Source organism: Urocitellus parryii, chromosome 3, assembly GCF_045843805.1.
Source record: "Urocitellus parryii isolate mUroPar1 chromosome 3, mUroPar1.hap1, whole genome shotgun sequence".
NCBI classification, from domain to species: Eukaryota; Metazoa; Chordata; class Mammalia; order Rodentia; family Sciuridae; genus Urocitellus; species Urocitellus parryii.
Genome location: NC_135533.1, coordinates 189,040,369 through 189,053,559, shown reverse-complemented (window position 1 = coordinate 189,053,559; position 13,191 = coordinate 189,040,369). Strand labels below are relative to the sequence as shown.

At 43.8% G+C, this 13,191-nt stretch overlaps 1 protein-coding gene across 1 annotated transcript in view; it reads left to right on the top strand.

Annotated features, from left to right (window-relative positions):
• Osbpl10 (oxysterol binding protein like 10) overlaps positions 1 to 12,930 on the top strand; it is a 270,528-nt gene extending 257,598 nt beyond the window's left edge. The window contains exons 9-12 of the mRNA XM_026406121.2: positions 1,925 to 2,111; positions 3,966 to 4,148; positions 9,877 to 10,030; positions 11,866 to 12,930. Of these exons, the coding sequence (XP_026261906.1) occupies positions 1,925 to 2,111; positions 3,966 to 4,148; positions 9,877 to 10,030; positions 11,866 to 11,910 (569 nt within the window). The 3' untranslated portion in view covers positions 11,911 to 12,930. The remainder of the gene's footprint in view (positions 1 to 1,924; positions 2,112 to 3,965; positions 4,149 to 9,876; positions 10,031 to 11,865) is intronic.
• Positions 12,931 to 13,191: the final 261 nt, after the last annotated feature.

Here is a 13,191-nt window from a genome sequence, read left to right as displayed (position 1 = left end):
GTAGCTCGTGGGCAGTTAAAGGAATTTTCAAGGGTGAGTGGATTTATAGTCAAATGCATCTTGGTGTTGACTTTGGAAACCAAGAGTAATGATAGTGCCTCTGTATAAATTTGCCCCATCTCTGCTCTTGCTCCCCGGCAAGCTCAAAGTTCGTTACTCTCCCATTGCTCCTATCCTCCCTCTTTTTCCTCTCCCCTTTCCCTCCCTGTCCCTATCTCTGACTCTAGCTCTAGTTGACTTAGATGTCTACTAGCTAAGAGAAGAGTAGCGATCAGCCAAATTGCTTACCTGGATTTGATTTCTTCCTGTTTATATTAATTCAATAATTATAGCTATATAAGATAGTTTTGAGGCTTACAGGACATGGTGATTAGGAGTCCATGGGAAAGTGGCATCCAGGAAGTGCTTACACATTGGAGCCTTGGGCACAGTCTTTGCTTGTTACAGTGGAGGAACCACAAGCCCAGGGAGGGAATTTTACGAACTACCTCTGGTCACCTATGTTAGCCTCCCTGGGGGCTCACAGTGCCCTTGATCATGACTTGGCCTGGCCTGAGCCAGGTTATTAGCATGGGAGAGTTTGCTTAGGGAGCGGAGCCTGCAGTGCTGGAATGGGGTGCTGTAGAGGAGCCACCTTAGAATGGCCCTGGTACTGATCTCGGGCTCTCTGTGGGACCTCTGTACACAAACCACACAGCAGCCCTGGGAGCGTGTGTGTTTTAGAATGGGCATCTTGGCCATGGTGAGAAGTGTGGCCTCTCCCCTGGGAAGATGGATAAACCCACCTAATTCTGAGTTGAGAGGATTAACACCCCTCCAAGCCCAGTTATTGGGTCCTCAGTTGGAGAACCACTGATCTAGTGGTATGTGGGTGGATGTCCTCCACCCCAGTTGCCAGCAGCAGGTGTAGTCTCTGATTTTTCAAACTTTGGGAACCATTGTGGTGTCTTGATATTACAAGGCAAAACTCCTTAAGGTGTCTTAGAAGCTTTTTAAAGTTAAGACCTAGCTGCTGCTGATCTGGACAGCCTCTGCACACCACCTGAGGCTCTTTTATCAGCCTCTCCAGGTCACCAGAAGCTTCCCATCGCAGGGCCTTTACATACACTCTTTCAACTCTTACTGGCTCAAGTGATGTAGGAGAGATGAGGCTGGACACTCAAGGAATAAGCAGGAAGCAGGTTTATTGGCTGCAGTGGTCCAGAGTGAGGTGCCTGCCTAAAAAAAATATCTCTGGGCCTTGAGTCTGGAAATTCTTTGAACTTCATATCCAGTGTGTGTGTGTGTGTGGGGGGGGCATTGAAGATTTACATGACGAGCTTTTCCATTGTTTTGCATTAGTCAGAGGTTTTGCAAGTTTTACCACAAAAGCAGAAGTACCATCATCAAGCCCAACTTTGCTTTTGCAAGACAGATCCATTTAGTTATCACCAAAAAAAGGAAGTCCTAACCCACATGGAGTTTTTTGCAGAATTTTTTGCTGATATTCTGTTAATAAGAACAATTAAGGTGAGGGTCTCTGGAGAAGCTTAATGAAGATTCTTTGGAGGAGGGGGCACCACTACACAAGTGTCCCTTAGGTAGCCCTTCCTTTCCAAGTCAGCTCTTCCTGTTTGGAGGCCTTGTTGGCACTGGGCACCTCTCCCTTCTGCCTTTATCACAATTACAATTTTGTGTGTGATGATTAATTAACATCCAGCATTCTCTTTGGCTCCCTGAGGGCAGAACGTGCATCCCTCTGTCTAGTTCGTGGTGTCTTCTCGGTGCCCCTCGCAGTACCTGGTACACAGCAAAGCACATGGCAGGTGGGAGGCCGACCTCTGGGCGGTGGGAGTCATGGCATCTGGCAGGAGCCTCGTCGATTACCTATCGATGGCCCCTTTCCCACCTTCGTTTGCCTGACTGCCCCCCTCTCTTCCTGGAGGTGTGCTGAGGCTCCTGGAACACGGAGAGGAATACGTCTTCACACTGCCCAGTGCTTACGCACGGTCCATCCTCACGATCCCGTGGGTGGAGCTCGGAGGAAAGGTCAGCATCAACTGCGCCAAGACCGGGTACTCCGCGACCGTGACGTTCCACACCAAGCCCTTCTACGGCGGGAAAGTACACAGGTGGGATGCGGCTTTGTCTTATCACAATGCCCGAGTTTCCTTTCCCATTAGAGGGCCAGATTCCAGCCGTGCGTGGCATGAGCTGGAAATGAAGATAAAGTTAATAGTTCTTTAGCAAGAGGCTTCTCTTTCCCTGCTTCACGGGGGCTGCTTTTGGAGCCCACCCCACTCTAGATGGATGCAGAAAGCTTTGGCCAGGCATTTGTATAGCACATTCCAGAGAATAAAAGGCACTCTTTTTTTTTTTTCTTTTGGAACTGAGGTTCGAACCCAGGGCTTTGAGAGTGCAAGGCAGATGCTTTGCCACTGTGCTACATCCCAGCCCAAAAGGCACTTCTGTTTGTTATGATAGGCTCTTCCTTTTGAAGATAGGCTCTTCTTTTTGAGGCCACAGTTTTTGTTTCTCTGCTCTGAAATGATTTGATCTGTGAGTCCAGATATGGCCTGGGAGTTTCTGGTTTCTTGTTCAGTTGGACCTATTAATATTCCTGAATCCTGGGTCATGTACCTGTGAGTTAGAGACTCTCCCCCTCCCCTTTTATAAGCTGGGGAAACCCGAGTCTTAAACAGAAGGAGGAGAGGTCGCCTGTTTGAAGAAGCACAAAGTGGTTTTTATGGTGCCAGCAATCAAAAAAAAACAAAACAAAATCTTTTAGAGCAGACCTACTCTATGCACAAGCATCCATCTTTGCCCTTTTCCTTAGAAAAACACAAGGACATTTACAGTGGCATGCTGAAGCTGGCATACACTGGTTCACAAGAGCTGACCATTTCTTCCAGGCTGGACATCCATGACACCGTGCTGGTAGTGGAAATACCACAGGAATGACAAAAGCATGCGGGGCTGGTGTTTCCCTTCACAGGGAGCCAGTTGTTAAACGCTGACCAGCACACCATTCATATCTCCCACTGTGGACTTCATACTTGGGGCTGACCCTCTGCCTTGCCACCTAGGAGCTGGGACAGTTTTCAGGCTCGGGGAGAATGCTCCCAAGCCTGTATTAGAACTTGAAATTCTGCTTGAGCTGGACTGTCAGATATAGAGAAGCTTATCCCTCATCCTTAGCCGCTTTAGAGTAGCCTCCTGCTTTTGCTTTGTTGCTCTCACTGTGCAGAAAACTACAAAGTGTGGAGGAGGGTGGGTGTCTGCTTTCACCCAGAATCCGAGTTCCCTGGGATGAGACGACAAGGAGAGAGGTCACAAATCTCCACAAAGCCCTTTTAAAGAGAGGTTGAAGTTGTCCCTCCAGCTGCTGCTGACTGGGAAGGCACTGACATGAGGCGGGGAGTCTAGGCTCTGCTTAGCCTTCTTTAGAAGGTGCGTGGATGTTGGGCTGGACGCTGTCCTCCTTTCCCAGCGTGAGCTCTGTTGGGATTGTCAGCAGCCTTGTTTGACCCACATTCAGAATTGACCTTGTTTAAAGACTTTTTGCGGTTGAAATTTAGCACTATTGGATGCTATTTATGGGGGGGAGGAGAGTTTGTTTTCACACACTGCTTGATTTCCATCTTTTTTTTTTTTAAACACATGGAGCACAACTTTTCATCTCTCTGATTGTACATGATATAGAATCACACTGTTGATTTCCATCTTATATAACCATGATATAAGTGTATGTTTATCAGAACTAAGAAGTAAACATTTCTACTATTAACAAATTACTATTAATATTAACTAATCTGTGGATGATATTCAGATTTCACCTCTCCCCCCAATCAAGGTTATTTTAAGAGCTAGTCTTTAAGCAAAGCTGAAAAAAAGAAAATTCCCTCCTCTACAACCTGTCTAGAAATCTCCAAAGCACAAGTACACCTTTTGAAATCTGTTTTCATTCGGCTCATTCATGAATTCAGGGTCACAGCAGAAGTGAAGCACAACCCAACCAACACCATTGTTTGTAAAGCCCATGGGGAGTGGAATGGTACCTTGGAATTCACCTACAGCAACGGGGAGACCAAAGTCATCGACACAACTTCACTGCCAGTGTACCCCAAGAAGATCAGGCCCCTGGAGAAGCAGGGGCCCATGGAGTCCAGGTGGGAACCAACTTGTGTGTCTTCCAGCCTTGTTGCCCTTAGCACTGACTCGGGGGTGGAGAGGGAGGGAGCTTTGGAAACTCAGCTTGTGGGCACTGGCCAGGAGCCTCTGCTGGCTTCTCCAGCTACTTGAATTTCCCATCTCTTCCTTAGGAGTAGACTCATGTAGCTTCCAATCTAATTATCTTGCACTTATAGGGTGGGCTGTGGAAATAGTCTGACAGACGACTTAAATGATTTTTTTGTTTTTTCCCATAGTTTTTATTGGTAAAACATAATGGTGAGATTCCTGTTTACACATTCATACATGAACATGATGGAACAATATAATTTGGCTAATTTCATCTCCTAGTACCTCCCCTTTCCCTCCTCCTCCTCCCTCCTCCTCCCTCCCTGGTCCCTTTCCTCTACCATTTTTTCTTTCAGTTTTCATGAGAGTCCCCTGCACCCCCTCCCACAATATTTCTTTTCCTTTTTCCTCTCTAGCTTCCACATGTGAGAAAACATACAACCCTTAATATTGAGTTTGGCTTATTTCATTTAAAATAATGTGTTCTCAAGTTCCATCCATTTTTCTGCAAAAGATATAATTTCATTTTTTATAGTTCAATAAAACTCCATTCTGTATATACACATTTTCTTTATCCATTCATCCATTGATGGACACCTCAGTTGGTTCCATGGTTTGGCTGTCATGAATTATGCTGCTATAAATATAGCTATGCATGAATCACTGTAGTATGATAAGTTTAATTCTTCAAGGTAAATACCGAGGAGTAGGATGTCTGAGTCATTTGGTGGTCTTGTGCCTATTCTTTTGAGGAACCTCCACCTCCACACTGATTTCTATAGTGGTTGTACTAATTTAAAAGAATTCCTTTTCCTCCACATCCTCTCTGGCATTTATTATTGTTTATATTCTTGACGACTGCCATTCTGATTGGTGTGAAATGAAATCTCAGTGTAGTTTTGATTTGTATTTCTCTAAATGTTAAAGATGTTGAATATTTTTTCATATATTCTTTGGCCATTTGTCTTTCATGAGCTTTTGAGGTTCTTTTGAGAAAAGAACCTTTTGTTTCCTATACCTATATACTGGAATGTTGACTCTACATTTATTTTGAGGAATTGTGTAGTTTCTGGTCTAATTTCTAGATCTTTGATCTGTTTTGAGTTGATTTTTGTGAAGGATAAGAGATAAAGGTCTACTTTCATTCTTCATATGGATTACCAGTTTTCCCAGTACCACTTTTTCAAAAGGCTGTCTTTTTTCCAGTGTATGTTCTTGGCACCTTTGTCAAGGATTGTATGGCTGTAGATGTGTGGGTTTGACTCTGTCTTCTACTCTGTTCTCTTAGTCTGTTTTTATGCCAATACCAAGCAATTTTTGTTAATTATAGCTCTGTAGAATAACTTGCAGTCAGGTACTATGATGCCTGTAGCATTGCATATTTTTGGTTTAGAATTCTAAGCTTTGATTATTCTGGGCTTTCATTCTTCCAAATCAATTTTAGAACTTTTTTTTTCTAGTTCTGTGAAGACTGGCGTTGGTATTTTTGTTATTGAACTTGTCATTGGTATTCTATTGTACTGAATCTGTAAATTATTTTGGGTAGTATGGCTGTCTTAACAATATTTCTGCCTATCTATGAGCATGGGAGGTCTTTCTATCTTCTTGTGTCATCTTCAATTTCTTTTTTCAATATTCTGTAGTTTTCTTTGTAGAGGACTTTTACCTCCTTGGTTTTATTTATTTCTAGGTGTCTTATTTTTTGAGGCTATTGTGAATGGAATTGTTTTCCTGATTTCTTTCTCAGCAGATTCATTATTAGTATTTAGGAGAACTATTGATCTTGTAACCTGCTGCCTTGCCAAATTTGTTTGTTAGCACTGGAAATCTTCTGGTGGCACCTTTTAGGTCTAATAAGATCTCATCTGCAAATGGTAATAATTTGACTTCTTCCTTTCCTATTTTTATCCCCATTTACTTTCTTCTCTTGCCTAATAGCTCTGGCTAAACTTTCTAGCACTATATTACATAGGAGTGGTGAAAGTGGATGTCTGACTTTTAATGCCTGTCCTGAAAATGTTCATCTACTCAGCTACATCAACTACAGAGAGTTGCTAGTAATTGAAGAACTGTGCAATGAAGCAGTGAAATACTATTTCTTACCAGCTTAGTAATGTTATTTTTAAAAATTCAGTGCTGGCAAGGGTACAATAAAATTGACTGTTTCCTCCTAGTAGGAGTAGTACCTGTGTGGATCAGTAGCTTTAAACTTGCGAATTCACTTTAATCTTGTATTCTACTTCTGAGTACCTGTTCTCAGGGAAGATTCCTAAATTCAGATTTAGGAAGCTGATTTTTGAAAAAGGGCAGAGGAGGGAATTAAACAATAGAAACCACCCAACTGTCTGACATTTGGAAAAAACTCAGATGTCCACTCTATGGTATGAATATAATGCAGCCCCTTAAAGTGACATTTATGCACATACACAAGCATAAATTTTTTTGTGGCAGGTGTGCTAGGGATTGAATTCAAGGGCACTTGACTGCTGAGCCACATCCCCAGTCCTGTGTTATATTTTATTTAGAGACAGGGTCTCACTGAGTTGCTTAGCACCTTGCTGTTGCTGAGGCTGGCTTTGAACTCCCATTCCTCCTCAGCCTCTCGAGCTGCTGGGATTATAGAAGAGCCACCACACCTGACTCAGAAGCAGCATCTTACTGGAAGATGCCATTTTGATTTTTCAGTCTAGGGTATCAGCAAACCATGTATGGCCCATGGGTCAAATCTAGCCTGTGGCTGATTTTACAAACCAGTTTCACTGGAACACAGCCATAATGGTTCACAGCTGTATATGGTTTGGTATGGTTTATGGCTGCTTTCCTGAGCAACAGCAGAGTTAAGTAGTTACAACCATAGATCATATGGTTTGCAGAGCCTCACATGTTTACTATCTATCTGGCCCTTTACAGAAAATGCTTGCCAACCCTCACTCTAATCTAGAAGTATGTTGCTCTTTTATATAGATAGTATGTAAGGGTAAAATGAAATTTCAAATTATTTTGCAGAAGGGTTTGCTATTATTAGAAGAGTCTGCGACCAAATAAGTGCTTGTTAAGTGGAAACAAAGCAGGATACAAGGTGTATGAATAATATATTATAGCTGAGTTTAATAAAAACAGAGGTTCAGCATCCTTGGAACCTTTGCTTTGTTATAGGATTAGTATTAGAACAACTCATCCTTGTTATTTGGGGATAATGAGTGTAACTTCTCTATGTCCAGATGGATATCATGAACTCTGTCCAAGCATCCTTTTTTCAACCCAACCTATTGGACAGTGGTAGTAGGAAAAGGAAAAAGCTGCTGTAAGGAATAAGATCCAGCCCCTGGTCACACTGGCTCTAATGGAACATTCCCAGGACAAGTAATCCTGTGGGTCTTGGCATGACTGTTGGTTCCAGTCTGACCATTGAGAACAAAGCTCTGATGATCCTGCTACTGTGCTTCTAAGGATATCGGCAGTTGAGCTTCTCTTCATTAAGACTCTTTGCTGCCTTGTCAGCCTGCAGCAGGGACGGAGTCTGGTGTGAGAGTGTATGTATGCAGACTGTACTGAAATATGGAGCTGGACTCTAGGGAAATGGAGCCAACCCACCTTTGTTCTTTGCTTAGGAAACAGCATTGAAAAGTAGAGTGGCTGGTCCAAGGGCAAACCTGCACCCACTGTCCATACCAGGTCCCCAAAACAAAGGAAGGGACCATTAGCATGGTTAATTAAGCTGACCAGTGGTTAGACTGGTTGTCTCAGCCTTACAGCGGTGCTGTCCCTGATGAGTCCTTCAGTCCCCAGCAAGTCCCGTCAGAAGGGACCCAATGCCCTCATCAGGAGGACAAAGATACTCTCTGGTCTGCCTACACCTGTGGATGGTGCCCAGAGTGTGGTCTGAGTAGGGGTCCTGCCTTGGCCAGAGCTCTCAGGAGAAGGGAAAGCTAATGTGTAGTGATGCCAGGCACACCTTGCTTTCGCCACTTGTCTACCTTTGCCACGTTGACTCCCTCCTCGGCAAGGGCTCCTGTTGGCTTCCTTTTGCTTTTCTGTCTGACCTATGCCCATCCCTCCCCACCCTGAAGGTGCCTTCCCTTGCTGTCTTTTCTTTTGGCTTGGTGTTTAGCGCTTTCTTCAGCTGAGTCCTCGTGCACTCCCATCCTCCTCCCCATCATCTAGTGGCTCTCTGGATTGGATCTTTGTGCTTGCCTGGGTAGGGCTCTTTGTGAGCCAGTTCTTGCCCCATTCCCTCCTCACCAGCCTGGGGGGGGGGTGTCTCTGCCCTCTTAACATGTGCCACTGTCCTAGAGAGGATCTCACATCCTGGATGTCCTTGTGCCCAGTTCTTCCTTTAGAATGAGGGGTAATGAAGAGGTCTGTATTTGACCCAACACCTAATTGATTTCTTTCCTTATTTCACTCTGCTGTTCTGGCCAGTCATGTGTGTGTTGCTGGGGACTGGACCCAGGCCTTGAAGATGCTAGGCAAGAACTCTACCTTTGAGCTACTTTTCTCAGCCCAATTATTTTTTTAATTGACATGATGGTAATTTGATACACATATTCATTGTCTAATTCAGGGTAATTGGCAATTCCATCTGTGTGAACATTTACCATTTCTTTATGCTAGGAATCTTCAAACTCCTCTTTTAGTTCTTCCAAAGACCTAGCTTCATATTACAGCTCCAGAAACTTGCTTTGCAGTAGAACAAGCCATCATGTCATGCTCCCTGGGTCTGTATGGTAGACCCAGGGTGGGATTGGTGGGAAGGAGAATATGACCCTTGGCATCCAGCCTCCTCAGAAGGTGCTGCTTGCTGTCCCTGACACTAACGCCTGGCTGCAGAAAGGGGCATGGTTACCAACTGTGGAAAGGGATCTAAAGAGAACCTCCACTTGCCCCCTTGGTGCAGAGGCGTCATTTCCTGAGAGCAGGGAGGGAATCTGCACCATTGAAATCTCTGATTGCTTCTTTTGTGTGGAAACTGAGGCTTCTCCTGATGCATTTCAGTGTGGAAGTGTGTGGATGATGGTGACCTGCTTCACCATGGTTCTTCTGTACTTGAGAATGGGGTATTCCTCTGAATCCAGGCTGGTCCCTGGCAAGTCCTGAGAAGGAGAGCCGCTTGTCAGAAGCCAGTCTAGGCCACCTCTATGGTGAAGGAAATGAGGCAGAGACATAGCCTTCTGTGTAGACGTGGGGGGAAGTGATGGATACTACACCATAAACACACCATTTCTTCCTACTCCTCCCCTTAACATTTCTGCACGTTAGTTTTCTTTGTAAAATGGAATAATGTAACATATCATGGAGTTGGGAGGATTAAGTGGGCTTATAAATGTAATATGCTTAAAAATATTTATGGTAAATGCCATGTCAGTGTCCGTGATTACTGTTGGTAGTAATGTTAGTTACACTGCCTACTGCTGTTATTGGTAGAACTGAGCTCCAGAAACTCAGCCCAGAGAAAGGCATGCTGCTTGGGACAAGTAAAGGCAGCACAGATAGAGCCAGGTAGCGCTGGGTTCAAACCCTGATTCGGGCAGCTTCAAGATACCTGGATAAGCTACCTCTGGGGTGGGGCTTGCCTGCGTTCCTTTCCTATTCTGGGCACTGTTATCCTCCAGCTGGTTGACCTCATTGCATTGTCTCCTCTCCTCTGTGCCTCTACAGGAACCTCTGGCAGGAGGTTACCCGATATCTGCGACTAGGGGACATTGATGCAGCCACAGAGCAGAAGCGGTGCCTGGAAGAGAAACAGCGGGTGGAGGAACGGAAGCGGGAAAACCTCCGCACACCATGGCAGCCCAAATATTTTATCCAAGAGGTAACTCTGCTGCTTCTTATTGGGCTCTTGCCCATGAGAGCTTACCCTGGACAAGGGAGCTCTGGTGGGTTTTTCTTGCTAACCAGTTTGGATGCATGGGGACAGGCAGGACAAAGGGAAGTCCTGGGATCAATTAGGGGCATCTTGGCTCTGGCTTCAATTTTGGAACAGGGTTCAGGCATAATACCTTGAAGCCTAAAACCATCTTGAGGGCAGAATTGAGCTGTTGACACTTCTTCTCCATTAGAAAATCCCATTAGCCTGCTAGGAGGGAAAGGAATGGGATTGCACATCTGGATTCTGTTCTACTTAAGGAAATTATAACACTTTGTTACTTTATCATAATCATACCAGTTGTAAAGTGCCTCAGTCTACCCTCACACCTGGTGGGCTGGAGTCCTCATGACTGAGCCCTGCCTTTCAGGGCTCTGCCTCCTGTGAGCTACATAGGACAGACATGTTAGGGAAGACCAGTGTGATAACGCTGCCACAGCTGTCACCCCAGAAAGTGATGTTGGAAGGCAAAATATCCACGTGGCTGCCACCCTACTAGGCAAGTGAGCAAGACACCATGTGTCCCACAGAGGCCCTGGTATTCTGTTAAACAATTGGGAAGCATTCTAAGAACAGAATAGTAAGTTTTAAAGATAGGAGCCACAATTTGTAGAACAGGCCCTCGGGAACAGATGCAGGCCAGTGAGAATGGGGCAAGTCTCTGTTCAAAGCATGAGATGCCACTCACCTCTAATTCTTTGAGGAGCCAGAAATCCGGATTTATGGGAAACCTGATATTTGCATGATGTCAAGAAATTTAAAAAATTTAAATAACCAAGAGCTAATCAAAATGTATCTTTCTTTACCCCTGGTGCCACCGATCTCTAACTTCTACAAAGATGGCTCATTATTTCTAGACATAAGGCTACGGGTTGACTCAGAGCAACATAGCAATTTGGTGGGGGATTTATGGTCAGGAGCAGCAGTAAGCCACGAGTTCTCCCCAAGTCAGGAACTGAGAGCTATGGACTGAAAGGATATTTGAAGTTTGGACGCTGGCTCAGACAGGCTGTTTGGTGGTGGGGATTTAAGAGTTAGTTAAGAACCTTTGCCCAGATGAGGTAAATCCTTGAAAAATCCTTCTGTGAGGTGTGGGTTCTTTGGAAAGTTGTACACTAAACAACAAGAAATTCTTTCACTTAGGTTTAATAATTAAAGTCAGTACATTGATAGCAGAAGTCCTGGGGATGTAAAAACCATCCGAACTCCAGAATGGTTACTATTCAGAATGTACGTTCCCTTCTGGCTTAGCTCCAGACTCTGTATGCCACTTTGTTCTTGCCTTTCTGCACTTCATTGGTTGTTGTTTGTTCTTTTGTTTACTCATCTTTCTGTGATTACTGCCTGTTGAAATATTTCTCTGGCTTCTCACCCCCCCCCCCAGCATGGTGGGCTGAGAAGTTACTGGTTTGGGTTCCATGTATGAAACCTACACCTTTTCTTTTTCAGTTGTTTCATCCGTCCAGCTACCTTCTTTCTCTGCGGTGTTGAAAGGTTTAGTGATGTAAAGCAACAACGTCCCCATTTATTTTGGTCATTCCATGGGGTTTCTTCCTGACATGCTAAGATAGATCATCTTGGGCTCTAAAAACAGCCAGGCTGAGAGGGGCAGTGAAGTCATTGTTTGGCTTGGGTGAGATACTGAGAACAAAGCATATATGTGCAGACTGGCAGAGGTCCCTGTAGTATCCTGATATATCAGAGACTGGGGCACCTACCCTTGCTTCCTCCTTTTGTCTACTGAGAGGTCTCCATGTAATGCCTCCTTCCTTCTTTTTCAGGGCAACGGCTGGGTATACTTCAATCCCCTCTGGAAGGCACACTGATGGGCTGGAGGTGCAGAGCTTTCCTAAATAGCCCTGTTTTTGTAGGAATTAAAGTGGTACAGTACCAAGGTTTTGTTGGCATTCACCGAGACCCCTTGCTAGCAAACAAATGGTAAAAAAAAAAAAAAAAGAGAAATTCTATACTGTGAACCATGCTCCCCCAAACTTTTGCTAGAGGATTGAATTTATCCAAGAGCCATTTGGGGCATGTGTGTACACATTTAAGGTGTTCACACACGCACTATGTACATATGAGTATTACTACACATGTAAATAATGCACTCACCAAGATTTAAGTGGGTAATCATGAGCTCCTTTTTATCAATGAGGTTTGAAGTTTTCTATTTTTCACTTTGCCAAAAATGTTTTGCACTTAACAAAGATGTTTTCACTTAGCCAACTTCTGTCCAAATGAAGATTGAATTGGCATGGCCCAATCAATGTGTCCTTATAGTAGACAGTGGCTCATTCCTGGGAGAAATGCAGGTGGCAATCATTTCCCAAGTGTGATTTTTCACATCCTTCCCCATCTTTTGTTTGTCCATATCCGAGAAATATAAACTACTTTGCCGAGAATGGATGTGTGCAGGAAGCTATTGGAGATTAATGCCAGAGCCTTCTAAGGTGGAATCTAGAGCCAAACCAGGCCCTAACATCGAGTTTTCCTCCCATCTTTCTGATGCTCAAAGCACGAGTCATACATTCCTCCAAAGCTTCTTCCTTTACAGCAGAAAATAAATCTTAAGAGAGTTCTTTACCTTCATGATGGAAAAAAGGGCTTCAGAAGCTGAATTATGTGCATGCATATTCAAATATTCGAGAAAAGAATTTACTGGATTTTTAAAAAGTATACCTCTCTGGTATGACTCAAACTCTGCAAAAAAGCCACTGTGATTAAAACAAAGCCTTTGTAAGTGTTCCATGGTTTCAGTTGAATTTGTCCTCAGCCTTTACAAATTGAGGTGTCAGACGTGACCAAAAAAAAAGGAAAAATGATTTTTGCTTAATTTATTTTTTACTGTGCCACTCCAATGATATTTATAAAAATCAGTAGCATGAATGCTTCTCTGTAGTAATACTAATTTTGTGCCTTTCGTCCGCTTTCTTAAGACCAATTGTTCACACTTTGTAGATATTAGACAAATATATTTCAATTAAATGTTATTCCTCTTTGTGTGTCTTTTTTTTTCAGGGATTCAGAAGTTCTGATCCACTGGCTCTGAATTAGCTCAGATTTTCTTGATTAGGTATTAGTATTGATCTACCAAACATGAATACTTT